The sequence below is a fragment of the Trichechus manatus genome, unplaced genomic scaffold (genome assembly GCF_000243295.1).
Source record: "Trichechus manatus latirostris isolate Lorelei unplaced genomic scaffold, TriManLat1.0 scaffold00006, whole genome shotgun sequence".
Taxonomy (NCBI): domain Eukaryota; kingdom Metazoa; phylum Chordata; class Mammalia; order Sirenia; family Trichechidae; genus Trichechus; species Trichechus manatus.
In genome coordinates this window covers 24220310-24244985 of record NW_004443942.1, presented here as the reverse complement: position 1 = coordinate 24244985, position 24676 = coordinate 24220310, and the positions used below count along the sequence as shown (strand labels likewise).

Here is a 24676-nt window from a genome sequence, read left to right as displayed (position 1 = left end):
CTTGGCTGCCAACCGAAAGTTTGGTGGTTCAAACCTACTAACTGCTTTGCAGAAGAAAAATGTGGCAGTCTGTAATGTTTACAGCCTTGAAAACACTATGGGGCAGTTCTATCCTGTCCTATAGGGTCGCTATGAGTCAGAATCGACTCTATAGTAATGGGTTTTTGGGTTTCTCTTAAGCTGGAAGTACTACGTTACTCTCATAATTTAGTACAATATTACTATTTTTTTCTGATTTTTCAATTATATACAGATATAGATCACAGAAATAAATTCAGTTTTAGGAGTAATATAAGTTTGCCTCAAACAAATTTGGAGACAGACGATAAATAGTAAAACTGTGTTTAAGAAAATACCAGTTTTACAACTGCAACTAAATAAAATAGCACTTTCACAACTGCAACTAAATTGTGTAAATAGAAAGCTAGCCCCACTAGGTGAAAGATATATTCAGCAACACCATACTGTAAACATTGTTTTGAAGATATGCAATGTGTCGTTCAGATTTAATTCAGATAAATGAATCATTGCATGCCAGTATTTAAGGAAGGAGAATGCTTAAATGAAACAACAAGCAATATTTACTTAGTATAAAATGCCCTTAAAGTTTATTTACATATATATAAAAGTGTATGTAAAAGGAAATTCATTGAAATGAAAACACAATCAACGCTTTAGGAAAAGTATGCATTAAAAAATGCATTGCTTTTTTCAGATAGTGAAAATATTGATATATTCGTACTGGATTACCTTACACTGTTAAAACTGTTAGAGAAATATTTTAAGCAACAAAAAAAACTGTTGGAGGAAATACACAATAGAGAAGATTGAAGGTATCAATACATGTCACACATGTTCCAAAATGACCACACAGGCAGAATGTATGAAAGAATCTGAATTTTAAAAAATTAGAGAAATGCTAGACATTCCTTAAATAGCATAAATGTCATATACAACATTTCAAATCAAACAAATAACTAATAAAATTTGTAACTCACACCTGATTAAAACAAAAACAGTATGCATAGGAAACTGAATTTTTGTTAAGTATTGGAAAATCTTTTATTTATTTAATTTTGGTGGAAATATACACAGCAAAACACACATCCATTCATCAGTTTTCTACATGTACAATTCAATAACACTGGTTATATTCTTCACGCTGTGTCACCATTCTCACTAGCTCTACCCATACTGTTTCACCACCATTGGCTTAGACTCACTACCTGCTAACCTTCTTATCTATGCTTTAGAGTTACTGTTGACAATTTGATTGCATACAGACAATTGTCTAAAAGAGAGCAATGTTCATGTCAAATATTCATTACTAATTTAGCTAAACAGTTATTTAGTTTAAGGACAACTTCAGGGGATAATCTCAGTTCATGGCTTGAAGCTCTTCTCAGAATGATAGATTTGGGGGTTCCTCCAGTCTCAATAGGTCCTAATACTGTTTTTAGAACTACTGTTCCACTCCCTAATTTGGTAAGTAGTGTCTGGGGTCTTAAAAGCTTGCCAGTGGCATTCAAGGTACAATTGGTCTCTATTTGCCTGGAGCAGCAGAGGAAGGAGACCCAAGAAATGGAGAAGGGACTGGACTGCAGGTCTAACTGTCTCCATGAACTACTGCCTCCTTAGCCATGAGACCAGGTGCCCGACTACCATTCCTGAACGTTCTGATCAAGGAATCAATAGATGAATCCTGATCAAAAGGGGAAAAGATTGTGGAACAGAATTTCAAATTCTTAGAGAATCCACACTTACTGGAACTAGCAAATCTTTTAGCATTAAAAAATTCTCTTGTACATATAGGAAAAGTATACACACACATAAATTTTCTGAGAAATAGAAAAAAATGATTAGAATTTTAGAAGCAAACAGGAAACTTAAGGCATGGAGGACACCGTTGTTCTAGAGTTTGTAATTGATCTGAGAGGCTACACCCCTATGTATTCACTCGGAGGGCAATTATTGAGATACTCAAATACTTGCCACAGTCACAGAGTCTGTGTTATCTTTATGATTTTTTTTTTCTTTTTGAAAAGAGAATATTCCATGTATAATTATCTATCCTCCTGAAGCTATAACTTATAAATGTCCAGTCTCCTTTTGATACCCATATTCCATTCATTTTCTGATTTTATTAGAAGTGAAAACTAATCTAAATATATAGCAAACCTTGTGTCAAAATAGATTTAATGGTTAACACTAATCAATTGCCTGGGTAAGAAGCACAAACAAACCAGATCAAACAAAACCAAAAACCCACCAAAAGTACTATGAAACCAAAAATCCACCAAAAGCACAACAGGAAGAGAAAAAAAATGAGATAGAAATATATAACGATGATTTTAGATTGTGACATTTTCCTTTTAATCAATATAAGCATTTGTCAATTATGGTTATATCACATTTTCTCTTTTATACTTGGTGTATCATGAACTTGACATTGGATGCTCTATAAATACCAGTGATTCTACAATCTTCAGAATGAATTCTAGATTCATTCAAGCTAGAGCAACAGTGTTACACTAAATGATGGCAGATGACACATTTAGGCTGCTGTGAGGGGGTTTGTGTCACAGGTTCCGAAGCTAGCTTCACAATTAGGCCTTTGGGAGTTAATGGGGATAAATGAGTTCAGGGGATTTTTCAAATTATGATTCTGTAAAAGATTATCAACGTCTTATATTTCTGTTAGCCTTCAGAAATAGATATAGATATGGATATGACAAATGTTTATAAATTTCCCTCACAAAGTTAGAATTAAGTGATAACATCCCCAGATTTCATAATTTCAGACAGCATCATTCTATAGGCATGAGATGGAACTGGAAAAAAGTGTGCTCGCTCATTCTAAACCCAGTTCTCACCAACCTGGTAGATTGTAGGCAAGTTATCATTCCATGTCTTAATCTGATTATTACAACGTGAGCAAGGTGGAGTTTGCCTCTGACCTTTTAGGGAGGATTAAAGTAAGTGCCAAGTGCAAAGTTACATGAGAAAAAGTGCCTATGTAAAGTCAAGGAAGGTTTAATAGCAGAATTTTTATAGGTACTGTGGGTGGCTTTAAACAAACCACTTTTCCTAATTAAATCTACATGTTGCTAGATGACTTACTTGCGATAAGCAACTACAGAGAGTCTGATAATCTTTGGTCGTCTCTAATGATTAAGATCTTACTTTTATCTGCCTTAAGACTGTGCTGTCTTAAGCATATCACACATGCATTGTAATATGATTTATACTTCCTAAACACTTAATTTGGAAGGAATAATCAAATCCATGTGGGTTGCAGTCTCACCCCTGTAAAAAATTATAAAACAAAATAAAGTTTTATCAATGATCTTAAATAACAGGAAAATACAATACCTGGCCAAAACATCAAGAACAGAATTTTCTATCCTATTTCTCAAAAGCATGTTCTTTCTTGTCTTCCTTCAAAGTGGAAACAAATTTATATATACACATACACACACATATACACCTACCAACATAACTTGGTGCACACACTCACTTCAGAAGTTTATAGCTTATATTCTATTATATTCTTAAGGAGAGACTGGTCATATATAAGGTTTAAAGAACAAAGTGTGGGTTGAAATGATTATCTAGGATGTTTTTCTTTTGTGTTCAGATATATTAACAGATGCGAGAAGTTGATGGTAAATTTAATCAGTATTATTTTAGTAGCAGAAAATAAAATTATTTTTTCCAGATTCTCAAAGTATTATGTACAGAGTTCAAATAATTTTAAAGATAATTACATGTAGTTATATACAGATAATTTAGCTCTAAAAGATGAGTGACTATGGGCAACTATATCAAGTTCTAGTCACTCTTAGATTTGAGGCTCATTTATTTATTTGCTAGTGTAGCACTCCTTGCAAATCCTTGCCATTGCAACCCTGTACCCTCTGAAGAACTAACTCCATATCAAGTAGTAGCATTTTTTTTTTTTAAAATAAAACTACTAACCCCATTTCCCCATAATGAAATATGACTGATAGCAAGAGTTAACAACTAAAACCTGCAAAGTATGGTAAATGCTATGCCATAATTTAAAATACAAAACCAAATGATTATATTAAGGTCACCAATTTATATTGAAACATCAAATTCTGTGAAGTATTTCCAACCAAAAACAAATCCTAATAAAGACTGAGTCTAATATCATCTCTAGGGATAATCTAATGATGAAAAATTCTTACATTTTTTTCATATTCAACACAAGAAATCTACAACCTTTATCTGTACAAAAGGATACAATCTGTTTACCAGTTCTAACTATGCCATCGATAAAACAGATTTTTTTTGAACCACTGAAACAAACATTACAAAAAGGTGCTTTGTTCTTAACTGCAAGGCAATGGAGTTGAAGTTTCCCATCAAGCTGGTAATGATCAAGTTCAGGTCCAAGATGCAGACAGAACTTCTGTGGTGCAGCACACATGCTTGTTCCTCTTTTGCTCCCTGCAGTTTGTTTTAAAGGGCTGGATTAACATGTCTTTTTTGATTCCAGGAGAACGAACCATTCGAGTAACAAATTTCCTCTACCACCAAGATGGCAAGATGGGCTTAGTGAGATGGGAGTGACATTGATTTCTTAAATACCCTAAACCCTTTTGCTGGTCCAGGATATGGTGGTGGCGGCGAGACAGTGTGTTTTCTGGTCAGGGCCACTGCCTGTTCATAAGAAGGTAATCCTGTGTCCTCCGCAGAAGGTGGCGATGGAGACAAGACAGCTTCCTCAGGTCTTCTGAAAATGATGGAGGGAGTGTGCCTGCCTCTTCTTTCATAGACGGCTGAAGAACTACACAAAGAGATAGTATTTAGGTCTAGGAAAGGCAACATTTTTAGGTTAAGATGGCAATATTAGAAAATCCAGGACTGTTTTGATAAAAGTTGAACTCAATATATTAAGATAACAGTTTATTTTACCCAAAAACTCAGAAAAAGTCTTGGTATAGTGAAAAGATCAAGAGCTTTGAAATCAGACATGGGTTTGAAACCCGACTGTGCCATTTCAGAGTGATGTGGCCAAAGGAAGGACCCTGGGTAGGGCAATAGTTTGTGCTCGACTACTAACCTAAAGGTTGGCGGTTCAAATCTACCAAGCAGAGCTGTGGGAGAAACGCCTGGAGATCTGCTTCCATAAAGATTACAGTCAAGAAAACCCTATGGAGAAGTTCTACTCTGTAACACATGCGGTCACCATGAATAGGAACAGACTCGACAGCAACAGGTTTGGTTTTTTTGATTGGTGGCCAAAGGCAAACTATTATCTAATTTGAGTCCTGGTTTCCCCCTCTCTAAAATGGGGATAATAATAGCTATCTTATCAGCGTTGTTTTGTGTGGATTAAATAAAATGTTATATGCAAACCATCTAGCAGCATCTGGTACGCTAAAATAAGAACTGAAAACATGCCAATTCCCCATTCTCCACCTCTTGAATTAAAACTTTCTGCAAGTACGGTGTGAAACCCAAACCAGGCTCGTTGACAGGCGGCACAGCTCCAAGCTGAGGGAATAGATGGCACAGGGATCACCACAACAGCTGATGCTGGTTTCTCTCCTCTGTTCTCTCCTGCACTCCTGCTGCCCTGTCCATCTTTCCTAAGAAGCACTTTTATTGTGTTATTCTTCTCCTCAAAAGTCTAACCTGCAGTCTACTTTTCACTCCTGAGCCTCCTTTTCAAAGCCTCCTTTATTCTGGCCTCACCTTATTTTTTATAGCTCTCTGCTCTTGCCAAAGCAGCTTCTTTACCCTTTCCTGAATGTGCAATGACTTCTCAGCCTCTGTGATTTTTCACTGTTACTGTTTCCTTTCTCTGAATATGGTCTTCTCCCTCTTCCACTGGTCTTAACCCAATATATATATATTTAATATGGCCGAGTTCAGTCCCTACCAAGGAGCCCTGGTGGCATAATAGTTAAGTGCTCGGTGGCTAACTGAAAGGTCGGTGGTTTGAAGCCACCAGCTGCTCCGCAGGAGAAAAGATCTGGAGATCTGCTCCCATAAAGATTACAGCCTAGGAAACTGTAGGGGGCAATTGTACTCTGTCCTATAGGGTTGACTTGAGGGCACACAACAACGAAAATTCAGTCCCACCATTTTCACAAAACCTTGCCAGCTACACTAACCAGTGAAGGTGGAAATGCAACTTGGGTCTGATGTTTTCAGCCTATGTTTTCTCTTTTCATTTGTAAATTATAAATTAAGCATTATTCAGTTGATCTGTTTAGACTATGAAGTTGGCTTTCAATGAATTATCTAGGCCTAACTTAACGTCATATAGATTTGGCTATGTAAGATAAGATAATTAAAACTCATAGGTTATTCCCAATCTCTAGTCAATATTTACAATATTCTTCCCACAAGAAAGAGTTTACCGAAAACCAAACCCGTTGCCATCAAGTCGATTCTGACTCATAGTGACCCTATAGGTTAGGGCAGATCTGCCCCATACGGTTTCCAAGGAGCGCCTGGTGGATTCAAACTGCTGACCTTTTGGTTAGCATCTGACCTTTTGGTCAGCAGCGGAGCTTTTAACCACTGTGCCACCAAGGCTCCAAGAAAGAGTTTAGCAGACCCAAAATACTATAATCTTTTCGAAAACTAAGTCAGTCAGTTTGCGCTTTAGAATGTCTTTTTCCTTTGGAAGAAATAATGCGATCTGAAGTTGAAGGCAGGGAGAGAAAAATTGCAGAGAGAGAAGAAAAGCAAAAGGTCTGTGTAAATCTAGGAACTGGATAATCAGCCCTTCAATAGTTGAGAGGTGACTGAGAGGATCACAAGTTTACTTAGAGGGCTCAACACAATTCCTCCTCTGTCAGAAATCTGGAATGCATTCAGAGTAGGCAAGTCACTTGCCACATTCATTAGCTTGTGACAGAAAGTTTTATTTGCTTATCATGAACAGGACAGACAGTTTCATTTGAACAAATAAATGTTTCCATGTTGATGTTGAGATTTTAACCTATAGAAATATAATAATTACAGCAAAGTTATTAAATATCCACGTAGTGTTTTTTATACATCCGCATCTTAAATGATTGAAATTAAAAAGTATGCACTAATAACATCTAAAAAAACAGGCAATATGTTATGCTTCTTTTTCTCCACAAAATCTAAGAACTAAGAAATGAAAAGATCTTGTTTTCCATTTCTTGGCATGTTTTTCAGAGAAATGAGGCAAACTTTTCTCACAGTGGTCTTCTTTTTTACTCCTTTCTTTCTCAAATATTGCCTTGCCCTCTGCCACTTCCAGACTTGCAAAATACAGAAAGAGAACAAATAAATCTGCTGGAGAATTTCTTGGGACAATAGATGAAAAGTACTTTAGTAAGTATTTAAAAGTTGATCCTAACATAAGAGAAAGTCTAGTAAACCTAGTTTGAAATGGGGAATTGCTGCTGTGAGGATCAAAGGGAGACAATGGATAGAAAAATGATCTGTGAACTGTAAAACATTCTAGGGTACAAACATCAAGTATGATTAATCTGACTTTTAAAATCCGAGATGTCCAGAGTTTCTTATTTTACAATACCATACACGGAAGGTATGCATGATCATAGCACTACTTTGTTCCCTCTGTCTTTGACTTCTGCTTCTCCTCTCACGCAGGGAAGAAGGTAGGAAATGGTCAGAGACATGGAGTAGGAAGACAGTAGTGGTGCAGAAAAGCAGAAAAGTGAAGAAAAACAGGGGAGAAAAGAGAAGATGTCAGGTGCGAGCACACTGAATAAGAACTGTGCTATCACAGAAGACTGGCAATTCGAATCCACCAGCTGCTCTTTGGAAACCCTATGGGGCAGTTTTACTCTGTCCTATAGGATTGCTACGAGTCGGAATTGACTCAGTGGCAGTGGATTTGTTTTCAGTTTTTATCATAGAATAGACCTCCAACAAAATTATTAAACTTGAGGGTATATATGAAGTTTGTTTTTTTTAAAACAAAAACACTGAATGGGGTAAAAAGAAGGAAAGAATGGGGGTAAAAAGAAGGATAAAAGGCAAGATGAGTCTCCAAAGACAATTTTTGCCTATTCCTTCATTAACCTGTGAGTTTCCAAGACTACCTCAGCTTTTGGAGGAAAACCAGAAAAACAAACCTGTCTCCATCAAGTCAATTCCGACTCATAGCAACCCTACAGGACAGAGTAGAACTGCCCCATAGGGTTTCCAAGGCTGTAATCTTTACGGAGGCTGACTGCCATATCTTTCTCCCACAGAGCAGCTGGTGGGTTCAAACAGCCAACCTTTCAGTTAGCAGCCAAGTGTTTAACCACTGCACCACCAGGGCTACTTTTGTGGAGGAAGCCACACTGAATAAAACCTTAGTCAAAGGTCCTAGAAAATGGAAAGACCTGGCTCTTTTCCTGTCTGTCAAATATGGGAAATTAATAGAGGTCGGTCAGCTTAAAAGATAGTGGCATAAAAAATATTAAATAAATTCTTCCTAATTGTGTCTCACTTCTCAAAATTTTTACTGGATTTACAGAGGTCTTCGACAAATCCTTAGTCCACACTCATAGGTCACATAATGCCTCAGTAAGCTTTTCAGGAATTCCAGCTTGGGGCTAGAATTACAATTAATGTTGTCTCTGTCCTCTGCCCTCTTTGCCGGCTCCTCCTCTTCTTTCCACACCATTACTGCCAACCAAAAAAACCCAAATTCATTGCCATGGAGTTGATTTCACTAATAGTGACCCTATAGGACAGAGTAGAACTGCCCCATAGGGCTTCCAAGGAGCATCTGGTGGATTCGAACTGCCAACCTTTTGATTAGCAGCTGAGCTCTCAACTACTGCACCACCAGGTGCCTTACTGCCAAATTCTTTAAGTTTCTGTCCTTTTACCACACTCAGACAACTTGCCTACTCTCTTGGTTTCATCATCCAATAGATAAATTTCAATTCTGCATCAGTAGTCCTAGACTCTTACCTTTTCTTGTTATCTCTAAAATACATGCTACTTTATTCTGTCAAAATCCAAATTAGTTTTTCTTCCTCCCAGTGTGTGTGTGTACCCCTGGGTGGTACAAACAGTTAACGCAGTTGGCTTCTAACCAAAAAGTTGGTGGTTTGAGTCTGCCCAGAGGTGCCTCAGAAGAAAGGCCTAGCAATCTACTTCTGAAAAATCAGCCATTGAAAACCCTACAGAGCACAGTCCTAGTCTGACACACGAGGTCACCATGAGTCACAATCAACTTGACAGCAACTGGTTTGGTATTTAAAAAAAAAAATGTGTGTGTGTGTGTGTAAATGTGTATATATATTTAAGTAGGTAACCCACTGCTGTTGAATTGATTCCAACTCATAGTGACCCTGTAGGACAGAGTAGAACAGCCTCATAGGATTGCCAAGGCTGTAAATCTTTACAGAAGCAGACTGCCACATCTTTTTCCAGCAGAGCAGCTCGTGGGTTCGAATTGCTGAGCTTTTGGTTAGCAGCCCAATGCTTTAATATAAATATGTACACACACACACACACACACACACACACACACACACACACACACACACACATATATGGAGCCCTGGTGGCACAATGGTTAAGTGAAAGGTTAATGGTTTGAATCCACTCAGAAGTTTTGCAGGAGAAAGACCTGGGGCAGTTCTACACTGTCATATGGGGTTACTATGAGTTGAAAATCAACCTGATGGCACCTAACAACTAACAGGAGCCCTGGTGGCACAATGGTTAAGAGCTGGGCTGCTAACCAAAAGATTGGCAGTTCGAATCTACCAGCTGCTCCTTGGAAACCCTATGGGGCAGTTCTACTGTGTCCTATAGGGTCACTGTGAGTCAAAATCAACTCAACAGCACATAACAACAACAACAACTAACAACATATATATATACATATACATTATATATATACATACATATATATTCTATTCCTTTAGCACAGAAGCTTAGGTTCAACTCACATTTTTCCAGCATCTCCTAGTTCTTTCTAATCAGCCATCAAGTCCTGCAGATTCTTCTTCATCAAAAACAATTCCAGACTCATGACTTCACAACTGAATTACTGCACTAGCATCCTTAGTAACTTTCCTCTGTCCTCCGGTTTCTCCCTGCTCTAGTACACATTACTTAAGTAAACCAGAATGTAAGCTCCATGGGGCAGGCACTATGTCTTTACTCAACTCTGTGTTCCTAAGACCTAGTACATTGCCTTGTTCTCAAAAACTTTTCTCAAAGACTATTTTTCCTTTTAACCCTCTGCTTAAGGGGTCCCCTCTTGTCTGGCAAGTCAAATGTAAACCCCCTATAGCTGGCATTCCATCGATTTCCCCAGGCACTTACTACTCTTCATCAGAGCTCATAAATCCCTGGTGAAGACTATCTGGCTTATCCTTTCCTACATGGGCCTTGATAATACCACCTTTGTTCCTGTAGTTCTACCTTCTTGGAACATCCCCCGGTTAACTTCCTCCAAAACTCATGCCCTCCAAGGAAGTTAACTGGAACTATGTAATGGAGTAGTTCCAATTATTATCTCAAATTTACTTATGGGAAAACTGAGGTAGAGTCTACATTTAAGTAGCATGCCCAAAGTAAACAGTTTGGTACCAGGAACTTGAACCCCGGCAGTTTGGCTGGGTAGACGGGGCAGCATTTCATTCTGTTGAACATAGGATCCCTATGAGTAGCAACTAATTCAGTGGCACCTAACAACAACAATGGTCTGGCTCCAGAGCTCACATACTCAACCACTATTCTATGGCTACACCTGGGGTAGGAATAATATCTCTTGTTCTCTTCCCACAAACAGATATTGTGTTAAGACGAATGTGTTTTAGAAAGAAATCACATTTTATTACATTTTGGAGTAAAAAATACTTTAGCAAATACAAATGAAATGCTGCAATAAAAAAATCTAGAGACTCTCTTAATGATTTAAAAGTATGCCACTGGAAATATATCTAAGATATATCATTATGTGACAAAGGCAAGTTGCAAAGTAGAGTATATAACAGACATTTCTTTCTAAAGTCATAAAATAAGATAGTATATGCACAAAAAAAATCTGGACACCAAACTCATCGTAGTAGTTATCTCTGAAAAGCAGGATTATGGGGACTTTCACTTTTGATATATCTTTCCATAATATTTGAACTTATAAATAACATACATGTGTTATATTTGTAGGCACAAAGTAGGACAAAATTTATTTAAAGATGCTCATCTTCTTTATTAATACATTTTCAGGTACTCTCATTACATTGGAAATGATTTTTAAGTGATTCATGGCAGATGAAATGAAACTGCTTATTTTAAACCTTCTTTAAGAAAAAAACACTTACTAAATTTTAGAAAAAATATGTTATCTTTCATATTTACTAATTTCATTTAGGTGTACCCATATGTAAAAGTTTCATTTTTAATAAATAACTGAGAAATTATTTTTGACAAACTAATAATCAAGGGCATAACATTCATTCTTATCTTAGATTAAAAAAAGGTAACTATGGAACTTTAAAAGGAATCAGAGTTCATTCCCTTCACCTCATAGATAAAGAAAGCTCAGAAAAGCAAGGAATTTGCTTCAGACTCATAGCTAACTAACGGCAGAATTAACATGAGAACCTTTCCTTCACATATCATACTATTTCTATCTGATATGAAATAATTAAGAGCAGCCTTATTCCAATTAATTTGAACAGTTATGATTCAAGTCTTCTAGTTACATAAAGGTCTACTTTCATATTGCATTTAGAGTTGAGCAGCTGTACAATCATCTTTTAAAATGGACAAAAGTTCTAAAAATTTAACCAAATAAATATAATTTTTTGATGCTACATTGTTTTATTAATTTTTTTTACAGTGATTCCCCCTCAATGGAATTTTAGAGTCATTATATAATTAAGATCATTTTCAAATGATCTTCAGGTAGTTTTCAAATTCAGGAAATTTAGCACTGGTTCAATACTATTATTTAAATAGCCAGTCCATATTTGAATTCGCCCCCAAAGTCTTCATAGCAATTTATTTTTGGCTTCATGACCCAGTCCAGGACCACACATTGCATTTAGCTGGCATGTCTCTTTAGTCTCCTTTAATTTGGAATAGTTAGTTCCTCAGCATTCCTTTGTGTTTTATGATATTGATCTTTTTTGAAGAATACAGGTCTGTTGTTTTGTGGTATTTAAATTTTACTTGATATGAGTTGAAAGCTATCCTTAATTTAAAAGACAAGTCTTCCAATAATATAAAAAAGAATACTTGCTATTTTACTGGAAAGATACAAAAACACAATCCATTTGCAGAAAAGATAAATAACTAACCTATCATGAAAAAGTATACCGTCACCACCATGAGCTTGTTCACAGAATTTAAAAGTATGAATAAGGACATAAAACATCAATTTCTAATAGCCTGTTCAGCCTGGTGTTTTTTTTGAGTAGGTTATTTCTATACTTATACATCTATACTTACTGGGAAGATAATCAGTACTTTTTATTTTAATAAGGGTGTTGAGGTTCTATTATGCAAAAAAATATCATGGCCTTTGTGAATCTCAATGTGCTTTATCAATGTGCTATTACCCTCAAGTGGTAATCATTTTATTTTATTCATTTTTGTTTAATTGAATTTATCAATAAAATAGTTGAATTAAAAAGCCAGTTATACTGTTTCTACTTGGGTGGTCACATGTCTAGATAAACTCAGTGATGCAGAGTAAACTATGGGACTTCTTCTTGCCTCTGCATGTGCGCTGAGTCAATTTGGACTAATAGTGACCTTATAGAACAGAGTAGAACTGCCCCATATGGTTTCCTAGGCTATAATGTTTATAGGAACAGATCTCCAGGTCTTTTCTCCCAGAGTGGTTAGTGGGTTCGAACTGCCAATATTTCGGTTAGCAGCTGAATGTTTAACCACTGAGCCACCAGGGCTCCTTGCTTCCTGTTTAAGAAGGAAATATTGAAAAAACCAAGCTGACACATGCAAAGCTTTTTGTAGTCTTTTGAAGCACCTTAGAAATAGCATCATTATCTCATTTATGTTAAATTAGGCAACCAAACAACTGAGACATTGTTACAGACCACAGGAGACTGGAGAGACATGACAAGTAAATGCAATATGGTACCTTTTGTTTGGATCCTGGAGCAGAAAGAGCACACCAACGGAAACACTGGTGAAATCTAAAAATCTGGAATTTAGTTATTTGTAATGCACTGGTATTGCTTCTTAGTTCTGACAAATACACTATGGTAATGTAAGATGTTAACAACGGAGGAAGCTGGGTAAAGGGTATACAAGCACTCTCTGCTATCTTTTCAAATTTCCTGTAAAACTGGAATTATTCCAAAGTAAAAAGTTTATTTAAAAAAATGGCCATTTGCTTGAGCCATTTAAAAACAGTAATAAAAATGTATAATAATGAATCAAATATTTTTGTTTGGTACTTACCTTGGATGTCGTTGTCTATTACACCTTGTGATACAAAGATAGTAACCAAGTAATCCAAAGATAACCAAAAATACTCCAGCAGCAATTAATCCAGTCAAAAGGCCCATAACATCGATTTTCTGTCTGTTATCATCTTAAGAGAAATTATTAAAATAACAATTATAACAACTGAAAAGCACCACATGTGGTTTCAATACATTTAACACTGGGTCTAAGCACACTATTAAGCACTTAATAATTAATACTGATTTCTTTAAAAAGTCTTTGTGCTAGAGACATAACCTGAGAAATTTTTAAATGATACTTCCTGAAAGCCCTAGTTATGATAATTAATTTTTTCATTTATTTTAAAAAGGTCGTATTAAATGGATAATATTCAACACTGAGTGGGATAGATCTATTTTTTGTTCAACTGGACCCATTTGATAATAATATTAAGACAAATTTGTTAAACAACTTCAGTGTAGCTATATAATACAATCTCCCTTATAGCTGGAGCCCCACCTAAGGGGAATAAAAGAATAGCTGGCAAAAAAAGAAAAACAAAACAAAAACAAAAAACACCCAACTAGAGATGATCAATCCAGATAAGATAAAGGATCTCCCTTTTCTAGAAGTTACTTAATTCTATCCAACTATCTTAATTTACCTAGTATAAGCATCTCCTTCACTTGTAATGGTAAAAAGTAGAACTAAAAAGTTAAAAAAGAGTTTACTACTTGAAACTAATTGAGTCCTACTTATATTCTGTGCAAGTCTTGACTTAGCTGAGTTGTTTAAAACAGCTTTAAGCCTATTATCTCATTTCCCTAGTATCTCACCAAACTTGATTTTCAGTGTGCAAATAGATGAATACGGCCTTTTCTGTCTTAGATAGCCCAGTGTATAATTAAGAAGTTCTCTTTGGATTTACAAAGTGTGTATACTGAGCAACAACCAAACTCAAACAGTAAGATTAAATGTAATATAATAGAGAGAGGGTGAGAAAAACATTAAATTTGATCAATTCTTGCCTTACTTGATTTTGTTGTTGGTCCTTTAACTGAATATTCCTGCCAAAATGTCATCTGTGAAAAAGGTAAAATTTCCAAGTTTATTTCTTTATTATTATTTTATTTGATCTCAATGACCACGACCAGAAGTGGTAAACTCTTGGCATGTGCCACAGGTAGGATACCAGTTTATTCAAGCTAGAGGGTGTGACTCATTCCAATTAAAGTACCACCACCCACCACTGCCTATGCCTTCTCTGGAATTGGTCTGGGGACTACTGCCAGTCCCAACTCTCTGTTTTTATATCCTGTTATTCTCTCCACTCAGGCATCACTTTTCCCTCCAGAAAATTATTTTTCCAATAAATGACAAGTTAGACTATTCTATTTCTAAAGATTTGGTTCCCTATTATCCTGACTGAGAATAATTAGTGTGGAATAATGGAAAACATCACATTAGAGAGGGTTGACGAAAGTACCAAAGGTGGAAGTTGAGGCTGTGGACCTATTACCATGTTCCCCAATGACTAGGAGTCCAAAGTTTTCTACATTAGGTAGGCCTTCAGTTTGCCAGATTTTATTGAAAGATATTTATTGATTTATAAAAACAACCTGAGACAGCTCTAAATTCAGTTTTACTTGAGAGAATAAAAGCTGTTTTTAAGGAACCATTATAAAATTAGACAATGGATTGTGGAAAAGCAGAATAAAATCCCAAGAGGCACAACTACAAAGTTTGCTTGGTTTTCCCTCTCTAATAGATGTGGCAAATACTTGTAAGGTATTTTCTATGGTAGAGTGAAGAATTTGGTTCCATTGTATCAGCGTATCTGCATTTAGAGAAAGATACCTAGAGAGGTCTTTTTGACCAAAGAGTAAAGTGGGACTCTTTTTTTTTAATTTTTCTTTTTTTTTTTTAATTGTGCTTTAAGTGAAAGTGTACAATTCAAGTTAGTTTCTCATACAAAAATTTATACATTCATTGTTACGTGACCTAGCTGCTCTCCCTGTACTGTGACAGCACACTCCTCCTTTCCAGCCTGGATTTCCCATGTCCATTCAGCCAGCTCCTGACCTTCTGCATTCTCATCTAGCCTCTGGACAGGAGCTGCCCATTTAGTCTCATGTATTTACTTGAGCTAAGAAGCACTCTCTTCACGAGTATCATTTTATGTCCCATAGTCCAGTCTAATCTTTGTCTGAGGAGTTGGCCTTGGGAATGATTTTAGCTTTGGGCTAATAGGGAGTCTGGAGGCCATGTCCTTCCGCGGTCCCTCCAGTCTCAGTCAAACCATTAAGTCTGGTCTTTATACCAGATAAAATGGGACTCTTGAGGAAGGGAAAAAAGAGCTGGGGATACTTAATGTACAAAAGTAAAAATTTGGGGTCATTTAACATTCTTCAAGAATATACCAGATTATAATAGGGACAGTGCCACCTATCTGTTTTTTACCGCAACAAGATTAATGATACGATTTAATTACATTTTAAGTAAATTAAACAGATATACCAAATGATAAATTCCTGGAAAGCAAGGGCTATATATTTTGTATTCTCAGTACCTAGCAGAATGCCTGGCACATAACAGGTTGTCAATAAATGCTTGAGATATAAATGCAGGTAATTAAAAAAGGTAACGTCATTTCTACCCGAGGAGAAGCTTTATGGTTCTTCAGATAGAAGTGCTCTGGGTGGCACAAACACTTAAGTGCTTGACTACTAACCAAAAGGCTGGTGGTTCCAACCCACTCAGAGGTGAGGCTGCCCCCTTGAAAACCTTAAAGAGCAGTTCTACTCGGCACACATGGGATCACCATGAGTTAGAATCAACTTGACTCAACGTACAAATTCAGCAAATCTGCCTAAGTCAGAGGACTAGCTCAAATATTATTTGAAGTTTAATTTACTCTACATCATAATTGTTTTTTAATATAATAGATATTAAACACACAAAACTCACAACACAGTCAATAATATGCTAATTACTGTAAGCTCAGTTAATTAAGTATAAAACCAGATCTAAATAGATTAATAAGTATTTTAAGGAACTAGAAAGAGGTAACAGGTAGCCAGCCCTGATTTTGTTTAAAATATAAAAGTGTGACTGAAAGTGTCACTTTACTTAAGTACAATTTAATAATTTTCCAGCCAATTTAACATAATCAACCAAATTACCGTTTTGTCTTCATCCACAAAAATCTCTCTAGCTTCCTCATAATTACAAAGCTCTTCATTGCACTCTCTTTCTAGGTCACCGGGAGTGAAGAGTTCCAAATCAAATCTATTATATAGGAGGCGTCGATGTATGAAAAAGTTGGCTTCTTCTTTGGATGTGAAGACTAATAAAGAAATAAAAATATTTCAGATATTGATAAAAGAGAAAATTCATTTTAAGTGTACAAAAAGTGAATAGTTCTCTTGATGTGGATAAATTTCTACTGAATATGAAATACAAATATTAGCATAATTCCTGAGCATACTTGATTATGTCCAAAAATATTAGCGTAAATGAAAATTATTTAAACATCACTTTTCGCTCTAGATAATTATTTTTCCTACACAGTCATATGCTGCATAAGGTCCACTGGGGTAATGTCCAACTGCATATATGTCCATGGTCCCAACCCCCGTAAAGCTTATTGTATTAAAAATTCGAGGTGCATACAATGATTCGTAATAACAAAAGGGTACTGCTTTGTGACGTGTGTTAAAACGTTATTACTGTATTATTATGTTAAAGATGTTTTAGTGTATCTGGAAGTGTTTCTTTAATGTTTTTTTATTCACAGATAGGTACGCTATATACTAAGACAAACATCTGACTGACGTTAGATACGAACCGTACCTCATGGATCTGATTTACAAATTTGACTTACAGACTGACATAGGAATGGAACTCATTATAATCCAGGGACTGCCCGTATATGACACGGTGTTCATACAATGTCCAAATCACATAATGTTCTATTTCACAGAACATATGGTGGACATTAAGCAATGCGTAACTGTAAATGACACGTTAGACTATTCTATTTCTAAAGGGTTCGTTCCCTATTATCCTGACTGATAATAATTAGTGTGGAGTAATGGAAAGAGTATTGGACTGAGAATTAGAAGGCAGGGATTCTTAATTTTGATTTGACTTAGCTACTTGCTATATATCCTAGGATAAGGCACTTATCTCTCGGGTTTGCCATTTCTTCATTTGTGGTAAAATATAGGAATTGAACTAAATGATCATTAAGATCTTTTTAAGTTCTAAAGTTATAAACTAATACACTTATATTAAAAATTTTATATTGAAGTTTATAAATAAAATTGTAAGTTAATTATAAGATTAATTAAAAGACATTCAGCCCTTGCTAAAGGAGTAGTTCCCTGCTCCTCTACCTCCAAATACGAGTCTACAAAGCTTTGCTAGACTCCCTCTACATTTGCTGGGAAGGTAAATGGTAAATGACAGGTTGAAGCACAGGTTGACACAAAACCAAAACATCCCACCATGGCAGTATTTAAAAAATAACCCACAAATGTCAAACTTGTTATGATGCCACACAAACAATGCTTAAGTGATTTTGCTTCAGAGTACATGACTGAGATTGGAATTCAGAAGCTCTCTTCTCTATCCATCAAAAGCATAACAGAATCTAAAAGTCTTGGTATTTCTCACTGCTAACTTTTACTAAAGGAAGAATATATTAAAGTGGGCAACTGAAAAACAGCTCAAGACTGCTGAGAGAGCATGTCTTGGAAGATTAATGCTGATATATGAGTGACCTCAGGTTGCCATTTATTCTAAGCCCTCTGAGAACAGCCACGTCATGTCCAAGATGTTTTATTTTATTTTTTCCTACTAATTAATGATCTTTCCAAATAGTTTTGAATCTTTTAGAGCTGTTTTGTCCAATACAGTAGCTGTTGGCTATATACGGCTATTGAGCACTTGAAATGTGGCTAGTCCAAATTAAGATGCGCTATCAACTCCACGGCAACTAACAACGTACTTTCTGTGTAAGATGTGCTGTAAAATACACACCAAACTTCAAAGATTTTGTATGGAAAAGGTGCCTTGGTGGCACAATGGTTAAGCACTCAGCTGCTAAGCAAAAGATCAGAGGTTCAAACCCATCCAGTGCCTCCCTGGGAGTAAAGACCTGGCCTATAAAGATTTCAGTCTAGGAAACCCTAGGAGGTAGTTCTACTGGCATATAGAGAAGTTATGAGTCGGAATCAATGGCACACAACAACAGTATGGCAAAAAGAATGTTAAATATCTCATAAGTAATGTTTTATATTGATTACATGTCGAAATGATGGTATTTCGGGGTAAATTAAATACACTATTAAAATTAATTTCACTTATATCTTTTTACCTTTTTTAATGTGGTAACTAGAAAATTTTAAGTTATTTATGTGGCTCACATTGTATTTCTATCGGCCAGTGCTGTTCTAGAGTGTCAGTTTCTATATTATAAATAACATATAAACGCTATTTGAACGAAAGGAGGAAGGTGGAATGGGATAATTGGAGATAGCTGTTTTAAGAAATATTCTAAAAGGAGGCTAGAGGGATTAGTGTGATGAAATATATCTGTTACCTTTCCTCTACTCCCAATCAGTAAAGCACAACCAGGCAACTCAACAGTACTACCGGTTCTACCTTCAAAATACAGCAGGAATCCAACCACTTTTCAGGACCTCCGCCACAGCCATCCGGCCATCCCTGCCCAAGCCCCCATCATCTCTCACCTGGATTCCTGAAATGGCCTTCTAAATGGTCTCCTTGCTCCCCTTACAGTCGTTTTAAATGTGACAGCCAGAGTGATTCTTTTAAAAGGTAAGTCAGACTATGTTCCTGCTTTTTAAAAACCTTCTAGTAGCAATCCTATCTCCCTTGGAGTAAAAGCCAAAGTACTTACAATGACCTACAGGCCCTATATAATCTGACTCCCAACTCTTTTTTTCTTAATAATGTTTTATTGAGTTTTTGGTGAATGTTTACAGAGCAAGTTAGGTTCCCATTTGACAATTTCCACACAAATTGTTCAGTGACATTAGTTACATTTACCACAATGTGTCAACGTTCTCTTTGTGTTGTCCGTTCCCTTTCCTGTACTCTAGCTTCCCTGTCCCCTTATCTTCTCATCTTTGCTTTTGAGTAATTGTTGAGCCAACCCCTTATCTTTCTGACCTCATCTCCTGTCATTTTCCCTGACACACTCTGTTGTAACTACACTCTGTACATACTCTATTGCAACCAACAAGCCCAGTTCTCTCCTGCCTTTCTACTTGCTGTTTCCTCTGATTGGAAATCTCTTCTTTCAGTTGTCTCCCTCGCCTTTTTCAGGATTTGTTCAATGTTATCTTCTCAGTGAGGACCTCCCTGACAGCAACTGTTGTCTCACCCACCTCTGGTGCTCCCGCCCACTTCCATACTTTACTTTTCTCCATAACACTCATCACCATCTCAAGTTCTATATGCTTTACTTACTTGTTACTACTCTGTTACACTGACTACAAGGGAAGTCCCACAAAAGCAGGGATGTTGGTACGTAACAGGTGTTCAAAAATTGCTTACTGACTAAATCAATGAACTCAACTTTACTACAGTGGGAAGGACCTAACCTCTTTCAGTTGAGGCAATTCATAGGTGTAGTCTCATGTCTTTTGGCTTGGCATAGGTTTAAAGTACTAAACCACAGCCTGCCTAACTTAGCTGTACTTAGTGCATGAAATCTAATTTTAGAATGGAGAATTAGAAAGCCACTCTGTCTTGCTACTTCTCAGATATACTCAGATTCTTACATTTTATTGGCTAAAAAAGCAATAAAAGTTTTCCATTCAAGTCTGTCATCTGAGTTATAAAAATACCCTCCCCCATGGGACTCAATAAAGCTACTGTCAACTTGAAGGGAAAATAAAAGACAGCCATAAGCATTTTTAGTTTTCTCCAAATGATATTTATGCCAAAAAATGTCCCTACCCCTGTATAAAATGTATCTTCCAAGGGCTGCTCTTTGTCACTTCTCTTGAGTGTGAAAGTTGTGATTGTATCAGTGGTTGACCTTAGACTTCATTCTTCAGTGTCAGGTCAAACTTTTTCCTGCCTTCCTTATGATCTCAAGAGAAAAATTGCCCTTTGCTATCTGGGTTCTTAGTAACTCTGAATTTGCTTCTACTGGAAAAGAAGCAACTTTCTCTGCTCCTAGGGCTTCCTTGGCTTCTATGGAGTGCTCCTATTTTCCCCGTGGTGTTCGCTGAAGGATACGCTGGTCTTTGCACTTTTTAACCTGGCTCCTCTGACTCTCTTCCTATCTCCATTTTTTCCTGTCTTAGATTTTCCTGAGAGGCTGTCTATGTATTCTGTTCTTTCAAATCCACCAGCCCAGACAGTCCATTCTCATCTTCTCCCCGTCTCCTCATGTTTTCTAAATAAGCTTCTTTTAAGTCATTTTAGCTCCACCCTTGGGCTTTATCAAAATATAGCCCAGGATCCCTTCTTTTCCCAGTTACCTTTCATATCTCCACTTATTATATTCCATTTGTAGGCAGAGAGTACTGGCTTCTGTGTCATACAACTCTCCCAAGGTTACTTCTACTTACTTTTTCCTCTACTCTCAGAGCGCTCTGTTCCCACCTCTGTTATAGAATTTATGCAGTTTATCTGTTTACAACCTGCCTCCCCCACCAGATGAAGAGGTCCTCTAGGGCAGGGATTACCACTTTCATTTCTACGTCTCCAGGACCCAGCATAGGGCCCAGCACATAGTATGTGTCCATAAAATGGTTACTAAATGAACAAATCAGCTTTTCACATATGTAGGATCCCTTGTCACAGTTATCTCTAGCCCTCCCCACTCAAGTATGACCTCTAAATTCCTTCCATATTTTGTGATGTCCTGGGAGTGTCTTTTGTGCTTGTAGCATGTGAATGAATGACTATAGCCACAATCATTTTGGGGAGCAGTATCTAGTCCTACTGAATATGAGCCATCAACTTATATATGAGTGGATGTATATATTGTGCCACTTTGGAGGTATCAAGAAGGATCCCCTTCCAAAATGTCTCCTTGTCCCACTAACTAGCCTATCCAATTGCCTAGTTCTACCATCAGTGTTTAATTCTTTTGTGTTAAAGGTATTGTCTTATCTTAAAACACACACACTCCAGGAGGTCTAACACACTAAGCTGTATTAATCATTAATAAGTCAGCCAGGAGTATCAGTGCAACAGATCCTTCCAAATGAAAATGAGCTGAGACTAGAATCTGATGAAGAGGGGATAATGGACAGGAACGTGTGGAGAGGTAGATCCAGCATGCTGGCACTGGGCAAACAAGCACAACAACTAAAAAGGGAGAAGGAACTGAGATCTAAAAGCCTTTTTTCTTTTCTGGTTTTTCTAACTTAGGCTTTTAAAATGTGGGGCTCAAGTTCCAGATGCTGGAACTAGTCTGTTCGTGAAGTGGAACCCACAAGGTTTGGACTTCTAGGTTAGCCAGTCCCAAAATCTATGCTTCTCTCAACCTCTGCCTTAATCCAGATGATCAAAGTTTGGACATTTTAAAGCCAAAAGGACCTCTGAGATCTTTCTGCTCCCCAGCCCCATCATTTTACAAATGAGGAAATTCAAACCCAAAGGGATCAAGTAATTTGCCCAGGGTCTCACAACAAGTCCAGGCTAGATCCCCATTCCCTGTCTACCTTTTCAAGAAGAATAAGTAATTATGTTCATTATAATTACCACACAGCCTCACCAAACAAACAAACAAACAAACAAAAAAACAAAAACAAAAACAAAAACCGGCACTCACTGATTTTTCAGAAGTTGAAATAGCTTTCCATTCACTTAACCACAAACCAGGTCTTAATGCATAGTTATCAAAGGAAACTCACAGAAATAAATTCGTATCAACTGTAGTTTAAAAAACACAAAAAACTACATTACCAAACAAACTACAAATTAAACTAAAGGCTATTTTAGTGTATCTATGATTGATAAGAGCATGTAATTTCAAATACTACAATTTCTCGCTTGAGATCTGCAATACGCAACTTCGGTTTCCAGGAGGTTTATCTTCGAAACTGAAACCGTGCTTACCTTCTTCTTTCGCATGCCCGGAATCCGCTGGACTTCTTGTGCAATGAGGAAATCCGAAGGTAACTATGGACAGGTGGCTGAGTAGAATCAGAAGTTTAAACATGGTCTGGCAACTGTCAAACAAACTAAAACAAAAAACACGTCAAAAAAGCCCCTAGCTCAGCACTTCGAGTTTCTGTGAGATTTGAGTCACCAACCTGTTGTGCTCAAAGCCACAGCGCGACTGCGCCCCGCGCCGGTTTCGGCCTCCAAGGACCTACTCGCACTTGGAAAGCGGGCCCTCAAGAATGCCTGGGGACAAATGCCGTGCCCCGGAAGTCAGCCAACAACCGAGTAGACGACCCTCCGCTTTGCGCTAGAATCAGGCCGCGTGAGCCCGGCGCGGCCCCAAGGACGCCCCCTCCGAGGAACCCCTTCCCCGCCAAGCCCGCACCTGCAGCCCCGGGCACATGTTTCTGCAGCCCCCGGGCCGGAGCCCCGTTGTTGGGTGGTCCCTGCGGTCGCCAGGCCCTCCGTCTCAGGCGCACCCCAAATCTCGGCGACGCTCCGGGCCTGGTTCTCCGTAGACCCGGGGTGACCCCGCCCTCAGGCCAGGGAAGCGCCTGCCGTCCGCAGAGGGGCGCCGAGCCGGCCTGGGGACGCGCGCAGTCCGAGTTGCTGCCAGGCTCCTAGGAGGCCGCCGAGCAAAGCCGAGGGAGAGGAGGAGACGGCTACCTGGAGAGAGCACCTGGCCGCGCCCGCCCCGCCCCGCTCCTCCTCCCGGGCCGGCCTACCTGCGGCGAGCCGGCCGTGGGGTGGTGTCTCCGGGCGCCTACGCTTCGCTCTCGCAGCCACGTGGGTTCTGCGCGGAGCTCTGGGCCAGCCTGCCACCCCGCTGCCAGCTCCCGCCCCACCTTGGCGGAGAAGGTGGCCGGTTTGGGATTTGTTTCTAGACTCGGCGAATTCAGGCGAGCATTTTCGGTTCTCAAGGCTAAGCAGAGTGCCCTCGGCGTGTCCCGAGCTTTTTGATTTGGGTTCCATTCGCTAGGCGTCTTGCGATCGCCTCAGGTCAGTGGTTCTCAAAGTGTAGTCCGAGGACAGGAACAAAATATTCAAAGTGTTACAGTCTCAAACTCAAATACACTTTTTTAGTACTGTAATATGAAATGGAACGGGACATTAGTCTATTTGATTGGAGTTCAACCTGGGGCATGTCTCCAAGATGCTTTCAGAAGGTCTCCGAGGTCAAAACGACTTCCGATACGGTAATAATATATGATTTGCTTTTTTTCATTCTCATTGTCTCATGAGTGTACGGTGATTTCCAGAGGCTATTTGACATGTAATGATGAGTAAAATGCCTGCATGTGCATTCTTGTGTTTTCTAGTATTTTCGATGCTTGTAGGTTTAGGGGATCCCTGGGTGGTGCAAACTGTTAGCTCTTGGCTACTGTCTCAGTTATCTAGTGCTGCTATAACAAAAATACCCCAAGTAGGGGGATTTAACAAACAGGAATTTATTTTCTCGAAGTTAGGAGGCTAGAAGTCCAAATTCAGGCCCTAGGGGAAGGCTTATCTCTCTGTGTCAGCTCTGGAGGAAAGCCCTTGTCTCATCTGTTCCTCTGAGATCTTCATGTGGCTTGGCATCTATCTTCCCCCGTCTCCGCTTTTTCTTTATGCCTAATCTGCTCTTTTTATATCTCAAAAGAGACTGAAAACACACCCCACACTAATACTGCCTCATTAACATACAAAGAAAATTCAGTCTCAAATGGGATTATAACCCCTTTATAAAGCGGTTAGGATTTACAACACATATATTTGGGGGGCACAAATCAATCTATAAGAGCTACCAAACTGCTAACCAAAAGGTCAGCAGTTTGAATCCACCCAGCTGCATGGCAGAAGAAAGACCCAGAGATCTGCTTCCATAAAGACTACAGCCAAGAAAACCCTATGGTGTCAGTTCTACTCTGTGACACAGGGTGGCCATGAGTTGGAATTGGCTGGACTTCAACTTTTTTTTTTTTTGGTAGTAGATTTAGAGTATCAATATGTACATTCTGTAGTGATTAGTCAGTTTGTTTTCAGTACTTCTGGGCTTTTTTTTACTAGATGTCTCTGGTTGTACTTACTAGGATAGTTGTAACCTCATTATCCTCCAATAAATAGTTAT

The 24676-nt window shown here is 38.0% G+C and overlaps 1 protein-coding gene across 1 annotated transcript; it reads right to left on the bottom strand.

Moving 5' to 3' along the window:
* Positions 1 to 432: 432 nt before the first annotated feature.
* Positions 433 to 22702, bottom strand: PRRG4 (proline rich and Gla domain 4). Its single transcript, XM_023738047.1, has 5 exons — positions 22522 to 22702; positions 16596 to 16759; positions 14447 to 14495; positions 13429 to 13561; positions 433 to 4813 (listed from the first exon to the last, which is right to left on the bottom strand). Exons 1-5 carry the CDS (start codon positions 22622 to 22624, stop codon positions 4579 to 4581), a joined length of 684 nt encoding a protein of 227 aa, XP_023593815.1. The 5' UTR covers positions 22625 to 22702; the 3' UTR covers positions 433 to 4578.
* Positions 22703 to 24676: the final 1974 nt, after the last annotated feature.

Bases quoted from the DNA above. Each gene is read 5' to 3' on its own strand.
- PRRG4 (XM_023738047.1), bottom strand. From the start codon at position 22,624: ATGTTTAAACTTCTGATTCTACTCAGCCACCTGTCCATAGTTACCTTC. The intron at 14,496-16,595 runs GTAATTTGGTTG...CCTTTTTCACAG, and splicing joins TTGTGGATGAAGACAAAACG to ATGACATTTTGGCAGGAATA. The intron at 13,562-14,446 runs GTAAGGCAAGAA...ATTTCTCTTAAG, and splicing joins AGGACCAACAACAAAATCAA to ATGATAACAGACAGAAAATC.